The sequence below is a fragment of the Carassius auratus genome, chromosome 2 (genome assembly GCF_003368295.1).
Source record: "Carassius auratus strain Wakin chromosome 2, ASM336829v1, whole genome shotgun sequence".
Lineage (NCBI taxonomy): Eukaryota > Metazoa > Chordata > Actinopteri > Cypriniformes > Cyprinidae > Carassius > Carassius auratus.
The window spans coordinates 26555314-26566861 of record NC_039244.1 but is presented as its reverse complement, the minus strand read 5'-3'; the positions used below and the strand labels follow the sequence as shown (position 1 = coordinate 26566861).

Here is an 11548-nt window from a genome sequence, read left to right as displayed (position 1 = left end):
TTCTCACAAACCTTATATACCGCCTTGTCTTGGCGTCATCAGTTTTTAACCACAATGAAAGAGGAAGTTTTTGGGGTGACGCTGACTAGCTTAGACAGGCGTAATAATGTTTCTGTCTATGAAAACCGGCTTCAGCAGGGCTGTGTAAATGCAGAGATGCAAATCAGACTGGAAAGTTCACGGACAGATAAGCAAATGTAGACTTTTGCATGAGATCTCTTATATTCAAGCTCTGGATGTGCTTTGATACAAGTCTTGTTTGCAAGTGTTATTGCCTTTTCCATCATTAGTATACTATGGTGAAATTTTAGGACATAGGCCATCTGAGCTGATGGCTACAATAACCATCTGTATATATGACACAGTCAAAAATATTTGTAATGTTTTAAAAATATTTATGTGCATTTAATGTTGAATGTTTAATTTAAGACACCCTTCGCCTGCAGTGTAGCTTTATAAAACCTTGCAACTGTCAACTGTGTCTTTGGTGTCAAGTGACAGCTTGTGCAGTTCAAAATAACTTTTTAAATAACCATTAAGCACCATGCTAGAGGATAAGTGTTTGAGGAGCTGCACGTTTACAAGCATGCATGAGACCATTGCTGTCCCAAATTACCCCCCCATCTAATTCTAATCAATGCATTATATAGGAATTAGGGAGGATTTTCCAAACAGCTTGCAGTCTCTCAAAATATCCCAAGATGCTTATTCAGTACTGATTTCCAGAGAGTTTCACCATGATTAGCAAAGGTAACAACAAAAACAGATAGTCAGCTAGCCTATGAAGTAGCAAGGTCATTTGCTTGTGGGTTCATAAGAAATCAGAATTTGCAGAAATGGTAAAATTAAAGGTAAAATGGTCAAATAAACTGTCCCAAGGCTCAGGGATTTTTGCAGAGGAAAATAATGTATTGTCAACTGAGGCATGTCACTGTAACACAACAGAAAGCCCCATTCAAGTCAACAGTATCACTTCTGCTTTTGTTTCCTGAGACTTGTTATGACAAGTATAAACAACATATATTTTAAACATATACTAAATATCTGTTGTAAGCAGCATGGCTTGAACCCCCCCCCCAAAAACAACAACAACAACAACAAAACAATTGTACTTGAAGGGTGAATCGAATTCATTCACAGTCTTAAAACACAGTCAGGCTGTGCATAGGCTTCAGCATCCCTGCGATCCTTCAAGAGCTCTGTATATCATGAGATCTATATCACAACCCACACACACGCTGCATCTTCTGCATGTTCATATTTAAATCTCTCCCAAACAATTCATATCTGCTAACTTCACTGCACCTGTTTTACTCATAGAGATGACTGGAGCAAGAACTGTGTTTGCATCAAATTTGCGCTTGTGTTCGCATCATTAATCTATGCAAGTATAAAAATACAAAAATATGATGTGAGTTTAAAAGTCTGACTAAGGCTTTATTAAAATAAATGCTTCAATGGTTAGACATACAGTCACACTGGGTGACAGACAAGGCCCTGTCTATGTACTTCCCTCGATACTCACCTTTGGATTATTCCTCATCTCTGAAGCTCTGGTTTCCTTCTCCAGTCGCCAGTTCCTGTTATGTTCACCTTCACCCTGTAAGATAAGACTTCCACTGAGATCCATAAGTGTGTGTGTGGTGCTCACCTCCATCCACAGACATTACAGCTCACACTCATTCTGTTGTTGTTGCATATACAGTGTTCGCCTTGTGCACTGATTTCCACAATAAATCATCCATTGTTGTTTCACAAAAACTATGTTCCCCGACAGAAGACCAGACCATCAACGAAAGCACAACAGCATGAGCACCATATTTCCTTAGTTCCAGCCTCCTCCTCTTCTCCATGACACAAGGTGGCTCCCCAATTGAAAACTTTTTTTTTTTTCACCGAGCTACCATACACTATGGAGCACCCTCCAAATCTTTCACCTTGTTTTCTCACGCAATCTCAAGAGCCCTGTCCAGAAGTCGTGCCAATCCACAAACGAATCCCTAAATTTACTCCAGGGAGCGAGATCCAAGATAGTTTCTTCCGGACATAAAACTGATTCACAATTTACAAAGTCAGGATATGTTGTCACTTTAAAAAGGAAAGGTATGTAAGCTAACCTTGACGGAAGTTAAATATCTAGAGATAGAATTATGGTGAAAACAACATGGGTCTTCATTAGTCTCACACTAAATTAAAATAATTATAAATGATCAATCTCATGTTTCGCCATCAAACTTTAAATTCACTGTCAGTTGCCACTCAGATCATAGTGCTTTATTGTCAAATATCCCTTTTATCTATTATCGATGTTTCTCTTGCACCCAAATGCATTTAATTTGAAGAGATGGCCCTAGTATGAGTGTGTGTTTGTCAGCGTGGCCACCAACAGTTCAGCCACAGGGTCTCCGAGCTACACACTTAACACTTTACTGAATGAATCTGAGGTTTGAAATGAATTGGTTGAGTGATTCAGTGACACATTCTTGCCTAGTTCCTAAATACAAGGAAAGTTTTTAATGAATCAGATGAATGAACGCTACTGTGACTCATTAAGATGATTATGATTTATATTATGATAAAAAAAGTTTTCAAATGAGTTTTCTTTCTTTTCTTCTTTAATTATCATTCAACAACTGAGACCTAAGTGTGTGTGTGTGTGTGTGGTGCTACACACCTCTATCCACAGACATTACAGCTCATATAGAAATATAAAATGTATTTTCAGCTTTCACTGACATCAGTCATGATCATTACTACCAAAAATTCATCATTTTTCATGGGTTTAACCCCCATAAATTCCAATGTTGTTTGCATAATTCTGTTAATATTATTTTTCCTGCCTTGGTAAATTCAGCTAAAAAGTAGTTTAATTAAAAAAACAAACAAAAAACAAAAAACAAACATGCAATGATAGATTGTGCACAACAGGAAATACAATTATGAATTTTTTTCATTATGATTTCACATGAACTATTTTGTGTGTGTGTGTAGGAGAGGGGGTGTTTGGACCCTGCAGTACATGCATTGTACATGCTATGTGGCACTGACATTTTCAGTGTGAAAAAAGAAACAAAGCATTTGGTTTAACCTTGCACACGGAAGCTATGTACGTATATTGAATTACATAGTTTTTATGTAAAGGACACCAAGATGTCCCCAACATGAGACAAAACTACACGTCACATTAGACACCTCACTCTGTCCTCATCCCCTTGGTGCTTAAAAATGACAACATATGGTTTTCTCGTAAAACCTATATGCATAATATAATGAGCAAGCATCATTGTTTGGGAAATTTTTAAAAATTTTCAGACGCTTTAACATTCATACATCTAACAATTGACATCCTAATGTGTGCAGTCATTTCCTCTCATGTACCACTAGTTAATCAAGAATGAGAGCTGAGAAAAGAATGACTAAAAATGAAAGTGCCAGACAGGAAACTGCAATTGCAACTCTGTTTGCCATGGATTTAGATTAGTATTATCACTGTGACTTGTTCTTAACCTCTTGAATATCATCTATTTGTTTTAGTTCACACAGAATCCAGCGTCTTCTCAGAACTTCAGCGATTGTGTCAACTTAGAAAAAACTGTATAAGGAGACAGAGTCACATTTCTGGTATCAGGTGCTGTTTGCATTGATTTGTCCATTACACAGTATCAGACAGTTTCACGACAGACAAAAAGGCCATAGGAGATGTCAATGTTCTTGCCTAAGGCGCAAACATGGAAATGTTTTCTGTACTTGATGCAAAGCAGCACTCTTTGTACAACACGTGCTTTGAGAAAACATCTAAAACGTGACATACGTGACATGTTTGAGCTTACTTTGAAATATAAATATATATTAAAAATATTGTTCAAATATAAAAAGTATGAAACTTAAAGGGTTAGTTCATCCAAAAATGAAAATTCTGTCATTAATCAAAAATATTTTGAAGATGAACGGAGGTCTAACGGGTTTGGAACGACATGAGGGTGAGCAGTGTTGGGAGTAACGGCGTTTAAGTATAACGTTACTAACGGAGTTTAATTTTCAGTAACGGAGTAATCTAATTAATTACTTTTCCCATCGTTGCAATGCTGTTATCTTTAATGAGAATGCAAAGTGTCGTGTTACTACAATTTGGTTGAATAAAGCGCAAGGTGTAATGCTTTAGCTATTGGCTGCACATCAGCTGCCTGACACCGCTGCAAATCTGATGATGATTGGCTGGGTGGGCGGTGCCCTGCTCACTCTGTCTCACTGCATGCTCTGACAACCACTAAACACAAGACAGCATCAGCGATAATGGGGTTCTCGAACTGGAAGTACCGGAAATTAAAGGCGAGAATGTTTCTGTAACATGCACGGTATGCCCAGGAAAAAAAGACTATATCCACGTCTGCCTCAAGCAACTCAAATCTGATGAACCACCTCACATCAACACATGCTAACATGTTACTGTACTGAATATTTAATGCTGTGTTTAAACAAGACACAACTTGCGTGAATAACTCGTGCTCTTGAACATTTTGAGTTCATACACTTCATTCACACGTGAAATTAACTACCCAACAGACGCAAATTCACGGCATGGGGGGGCTTCTGTCAGTTGAGTACCACCATTTTTATTCAGATAGGTTTTTTAAACATTACTGTTATTCTGTCATGAAATGTAGTTTTAAAAGTATTTCATGTGAGAATGTAGTTGTTTTAAACTCAAATATGCGGTTTGTTTTGCCGATTTTCCAAGGTTGTCTATTCGCATCTTTGCATTGACTTAACATTGAAATCACTCGCGCCAGACGCTCTATTTGCATCTGGTGTGAACACACCATAATGCTGTGTTCACACCAAACGCGAATTGAGCGTATGGCGCGAATGATTTCAATGTTAAGGGCCGTTTCATAGTCAACGCATCTGTACGCATACGCGTCGCCGAGGCTACGCATCGTTACGCTTCGGCTGCCATTATGCGTCGGTGCGTAGCCAAATGTGTCGTCCTAGTTTTTGATATGCGAAGTTACTAACTCAATTACATTTTGGGAGAAGTAATTTGTAACTGTAACTAATTACTTTTTCAAAGTAAGATGACCAACACTGAGGGTGAGTTATTAATGACATCATTTTCATTTTTGGATGAACTAACCCTTTAAACCCGTAGACCACAAAAACTGGTAGACTGGCAGACAACAAGACAACAAAATAAAATAAAATAAAATAAAATAAAATAAAAATAAACCCCATATCTTGAGACCACATGCTGATCAGTCACAACATAAAAAAAAACACCTGCCCATTATTGTGTAAATCCCCCTTTTGCTGCCAAAAAAGCCCCAATGAACCTCTGAATGTGTCCTGTGGTGTCTGGCACTTTTTTATTTATTTATTTATTTTTTTAAGATGGTAATTAAACCAGCGATAGCTGCACAGTGCTAATTGTGCTGCATGCTGCATTTACAGAAACAGTGATCGCATCTCTCAGATCCGTTACAAGGGGAAAAATAAAATTATTATTTATTTGTAAAAATGCATGTTACAAACATATACACAACAAGTGTTGGGAAGCCTACTTTGGAAAGGAATAGGTTACCCTATTTAAAATATAATAAGTAGTGTAACTATTTAAATTACTTTATTAAAGAGGGTGATTTTTCATTCATTAGTAATCATTTTCAAACATTTAAACCAAGCAGGGTTAAAGTAGTTCTCAAGACTATCAAAAGCCGTCATCATTTGAATTAAGCTGAGTGATAATTACATTTAAAAATTTTAAAGCACAGGCACCACTAAATCAGACTTCAGAGGTTAAATACACTTCTTATTTCTTCAGTAAATATTACTGATTACTATCACATTTATTTAGTAATAACAACACATAATGTGGCAGATTTAATTACACAAATAATTATAAAATGTGAATTATAAAGGATAACAATTAAAAACCCAAATTAATATTAACTCTTTTGTCATTGTCAATAATGTGTCATTGCCAATAAGAAAATGCTATAATGAATATTACACTGATAAAAAAGGCTGTGTGGAAAAAGCATGTATGATATCTATGACATCATGTCTACCGAAACATCATGTTCTCATGTTGATGAAGCCAACATTTCCCCTTTGGATATGACTGTACTCTGAGAGAGAGAGAGAGAGAGAGAGAGAGAGAGAGAGAGAGAGAGAGAGAGAGAGAGAGAGAGAGAGAGATAACACAGAGGAGTTGACTGTGGTGCACAGGAGGGTACAAACACAACCACACGGAAAGACACATGACATCATTCTGTTATGCCAACCACTAAGGCAAAACCCCCAAACCTTTTAGACTTTTAGCGGTGTGCAAACCCTCTACTGTCTTTCTTAGTTGCATTAGACTTATTTAATCTTGACCCTTCAAACTATTTAAAAGCAAGTTGACTGTATAATAACCTAAAATTAGCAACCTAAATTATAATAACAATGACTTAAACCATATATACTGTTGCTAAGATTGCTATTTTATTATCTTCAAACCTCACAAGTTGCTATTAAAGCAACTGCTCACACCTAATTTAGGTGTGTTTATGGTGTTATGTCTCTTATTAGGTCGAAAGCACATAATGTTGTTACTGGTTTCATATGTGACTGTTCTGCAGATTCTAGTTGTGCTGATGTAAAAACATCCACGGATTTTGCATCCCAATGTCTATATTGTTACCCATGCAAATTTTTTCTAAAATAATTTGTACATTAACATGTTTTTTCATACGATGCATTTGAAAGTTTGATAACTGTGTGTATTGTTCTTGTGGATATTAAACACTCTCCTTACCTTCTATGTACCAATGTCTTCTGTAAAATGGGTAAAGAAAAGAATTATGTTTAGCAAGGGCTAAAAGTAACAGTAGGCCTTGCATTCCAGCAGGCCATCATCTCCATTAATATTTGAAATTTAGAATTAAAAAAAGTCTAGTAAGGATAAGGATGTAAAGATGACAATGAAATATTGATATTTTACTAAATTTTACCTTTGAGAGGAATCTGTTAGAGGGTCAACTACAAACATCTTGAGCTTCTGTGAATCAGTTCAGCCTGGTGTTGCTGTAATACACAATTCATTGTAGTGATCTGTCTCCACCTAGTGGTGAAGTATATGTACTCATCCATTTTGCAAAAGCTAAGCTGCTGCTCCAACTTCAGCTGTAGCTACTGACCATAGCTGTGTCCAACGTCACTCCTGGATAGTTTTCTCCTGTTAATATAAACCTCCGTGTGGATCTATGAACAACCACTGAAGTTATATTTCCCATAATGCAACGTAAATGGGACTGCATACACCATAGAGGCAATGAAACACTGGGCACATTTTTGAGGAATATTGCTGTCAATGGGTGGCCAGGTGAGGAACAGGGCCCACGACCAATCTAAAGTATCCAGATAGAAGTTTTTTTGCTCATTCTCAATAGGAAAGTGCCCAAGCCACATCACTCGGCAACATTGCCCTGTGTTCATTCATCACCACCTTAAGAATAGTCTGTAAAATATGGCCCTGTGTACCTTGTTAATTTTAAGAAATTTTCCATATTGATTTTAACTGTGTTTTGTTTAAAGTTGCACATGAAACAATAGATTGCTATTTGCAACCACAGCTCTCTCAAACATGGAGTGGAGAGATCCACCATACGTATGGGAAGAGCATCCATGCCTGACCTCTGCAAAAGCATCCAATGGCCGTCGCTAGACCCCATTTACCCATTTTACAAATGTCCTTCAAGGAAACTGTTTTAAACAGACCCCACAACACCCCCATGCCCCTAGTGGAGTGTGCTTTGAAGCCCTCTGGAGGCCAGCGAAATGGCTTCCAAGAGCCAGTGAGAAAGGTGTTGCTTAGAAATAGGTTTCCCTGTGTTCGGGGGGCCCAAGAAATGAAGAGCTGATCACTCCTGAAAAGGCAGGTCCTGTCGATATAAACATAAAGCATTTAGCCTCTTATCCTCTGCGGAAAAGAATGGACGAGGACTGAAAGTTCAAGCACTTCACAAAAGAAATGTTGGAAGCATCCTGGCATAAAAGCTGGGTTATCTCCCACAGGCTCAAAAGCCGTTGAGACAAGGCCCCCAGCACCATGGAGAGGTCCCATCCTGGAACTACTCTTCTAGTGACTTGGAAGGGAACATCGAGCACCCTTCAAAAATCTACCAATAAGGGGCTGTTGCCCCATCATAGTGCCTTCAAACCCAAACTGATATGCACTGATAGCCGATAAGTAGACCTTAATAGTGGAAAAGCTGCTTATTTGGAAGGAAGTATCTCTCAGTTTGACTTCTGTGAACCAATCATTCTGATTTACAGAACAGAAAAGAGAACCATATGTTAACATTCTGAAATTGTATTTCCTCAAATTTTTGTTGAGCACTCCAGAATAGGACAAAGACAACCATCCTACTTAACGAGAGTAAAAACCCTGACTGCCTCGAACCTCGCCTTCTTGAAGAAGAATTTGAGCAAAGCTCTCTTCCTTATGAGAACAAAGTCTGTACCCCTTTGTTAGTGTGTGAATCACCCATTTGGGATTTGACACAGACAGGCCCCACATAAACCGGAGAACTCATTCGCGGTGAAGCAATGAAGCAATCTTGTGGACAATGTAGGGGGAACATGTGGGGTTAAACAGAGATGTTCTCTCTTATTAACGAATTCATGTAAACCTTTTTTGGGGCAACACTTGGGCAACACAGGGAAGAGTGAAGCCTATGCCAACTCTGGGTGCTGAATATATAGGTTTTGGTCTATACAGCTAATTTTGCCCTTTATTAAAACTGTGAGGGGAGTGATTTTTTTTAATAACTAATTTGTTTAAATTATAGTAAGCCTTAAAGTTCTGCATAATTAAGGGCATGGCCAGCTGCCGCCAGCTCCCGCCTCTTTGCCCATTTTTGATTATCTGGGAGTGACGCACTGCCAAGAAGGTGACGGATGGCTCCGCCCACTTTGAGCTTCAAAAACGCTCTTCAGAAACCTATGGGTGACGTCAAGGACACTACGTCTATGTTTTATACAGTCTATGGGCGCAATTCGATGCTTCTGTAGAGGTCAGGTACGGATGCCCTTCCCATAGATCTGGAACATGAGATGATGAAAGAGAACTTAATGTGAGAGTCCACCAGTCCTCTCTGTCTAATATATTCACTTTTTCTCAGAACAGGCTATAGGAAGTAAAGAATGAGTGATCTATGCTGAACATGTGAGTCTGTTGCTTCTTACTCACAGAAAGACAAAAACTTTACACATTTACTGATTGCTGATATAAAACTTTAGAAGACAGGTCCAGGATCTGAGTTTTATTTATTTATTTTATTTCATTTTTTTTTTAAATATATATAAGCAATCGAGGATATGCCTGCATAAAAGTGGTCACATATAAATGGCTCATTAAAATAATAATTGTACAAATTTCCTCCTGACGACATAACATCAATCATAAGAAAACCTTAACAATAAAGTTTCTTTAGAATAAAAAAAATACATTGCATCATTTTCATCTATAATCATCATAGTCATCATCATCATCATAATAACATTATAAAAAAAAAAAGTTCTGACCGATAAGTTGCACTATTATAGAAATGAACTTTAGATGAATTAGCTATACAAGTTGTGTTTGAAAAGCAGCATTCAAATGATCATTTTCTTATTATTCTTGATTCCTCAACAGTATGCTGATAACCAGGAAATTACTGAATTTGTTACAAATCCCCAAAACAAATCTGTTTAATCCCATATAGAATGATTTCTCACGTTTTTGTGATGCATGACTTTTTCATGTTTAAAATGAGATGGAGTTATTTGGTCTAATTTTCTGTGCACAGGAAAAACAAGACAAGAGACAACAGCAGAATACAAACAGAACAGATCCTATTGTGACACTGTAAACAGGCTTTTCTTTCAAAAAACTTTATACAGCAACATAATGAAGAAAACCGATGAGCTATTTCAGTCCAAAACTAAAAAGGTCACGCTTACCAAAAAAAATAAAATAAAATAAAATAAAAAAAAAACTGCTGGCAATCGTTAAACTTGATGTACATGAATCATTATTCGTTATGAAGTCAACTCTTTCCATGATTTTGCAGAATGGACCGGTAGATATCAGACTTCAGAAACCTGGGATAGCAGTCTCTCGCCATTAGACTGAAGATCATCTTCTGTGCAATGTCAAACGAGTTGAGGGTTGGCTCTGAGATGTTGTTTGTAATATTTGTGCGAGTCCCAGAATCAATGTTTACCTGAAAAGAAGGCCAAAACATCATTTTTTTTTTATGAATGAATGTAATATCTGATTTGTATCTTAAAATGCAGAATGCCCCCACACAGTAATTGATTCTCTCACTAGGACATTACAGGAGTGTAGCACAGTTCATTCGGAGGGGTGTTGTTCACCTGTCTGGGTGCTTCCGTTTGCACAAACTCAGTGTAGATTTGGTTTGCCCTGCTGATCATCTCTGGTGCGCTCTTGATCTTTTTGTATTCTTCACATGCCAGCCAGAACAGAATATTCTCCTCGCTGTATTCCGACTTTAGGAAGTCCTGGAAAGCCATCTGTCCCGCTGCAGCATGACACCAATATGAGAGTTTATTAGGATAAATAGTTAAGTGTTACTTCTCCGATTTAAATGTTGAAACTGAAATTTAAAAAAAAAAAGATAATTGAAAATAATTTAAGCAGCTACAATTCGAATAAGATTGATTCAATATTTAATACATATTTATACAGCAATGAGATTGAGATGTATCACTTCAACATGATCCACTGACTTATAATTTGACTAGCATTTACAAATGACAGGGTCACTCTTTATTTATTTATGTTTTTACATTTGCATTATGCCATCGGACTCTAATAACAAATCAACTGTGTGTAATCCATAAGTATCTTCTTATGCTTTATGCTGTCAATAGACAGCATGTTGTTATTTTTATTTTATTATTTTTAGAATAATCTTTTAAAAACAAAAGAAAAATGTATTTATTTATTTTTGCTGATTTACAACTTGATTATCTTCATGAATAAGTTCAATTCTTTAGAAGTAACGTATATATTCAGAGCTGAATTTTCTTACATTTGCAGGACAGAAGCTTCTCGATGGACTCACCCCAGGAGTACACATCATCAACAGGTTCCTGAGAAAAGCAACAAAATCTACCCTTGAAAATTACATGGAGATCCTTCACTGGTGAAGCTGATTGTGATACAGATTTCAAATATATTTAATATAGAATCCTAGCATTTCAATCCAGCTGCATTCTGCCAATGACATTCCTATAACTTTAAATCCTTAGAATCTGAAATCCCTTGTGACCAGTAAATCCAAGCATATCAGTCGTTAATATCATTTCAAAATAAGAATTTGGATGGAATCATTAATAATCAGGAACTCACTTTATGGCCATCTCTGACAGCGGTGTCTTCTGCATGGAGTCTCCTTCACTCTCTGACTCTGTGTGGCTCTGGAGGGTCTAAACACATTTACTGGCATGAATGGAACACATGGAAATCAGCATGCAAAGCTTTGGGCAGGGTCAC

General features: G+C 37.2%; 1 protein-coding gene across 1 annotated transcript; it reads right to left on the bottom strand.

Annotated features, from left to right (window-relative positions):
• Window positions 1-9375: 9375 nt before the first annotated feature.
• LOC113111122 (regulator of G-protein signaling 21-like) lies at window positions 9376-11548 on the bottom strand. The gene is made up of 4 exons (XM_026275609.1): window positions 11405-11548; window positions 11085-11164; window positions 10405-10571; window positions 9376-10250 (listed from the first exon to the last, which is right to left on the bottom strand). The coding sequence occupies exons 1-4, from the start codon at window positions 11437-11439 to the stop codon at window positions 10074-10076; spliced, it is 459 nt and encodes a 152-aa protein (XP_026131394.1). The 5' UTR covers window positions 11440-11548; the 3' UTR covers window positions 9376-10073.

What these genes read in the sequence shown, in the direction of transcription:
- LOC113111122 (XM_026275609.1), bottom strand. Translation starts at nt 11,439, where the DNA reads ATGCAGAAGACACCGCTGTCAGAGATGGCCATAAA. An exon ending in CTGTCAGAGATGGCCATAAA is followed by an intron (nt 11,165 to 11,404) that starts GTGAGTTCCTGA and finishes TTTCAAGGGTAG; the next exon opens with ATTTTGTTGCTTTTCTCAGG. An exon ending in GAAGCTTCTGTCCTGCAAAT is followed by an intron (nt 10,572 to 11,084) that starts GTAAGAAAATTC and finishes GTCATGCTGCAG; the next exon opens with CGGGACAGATGGCTTTCCAG.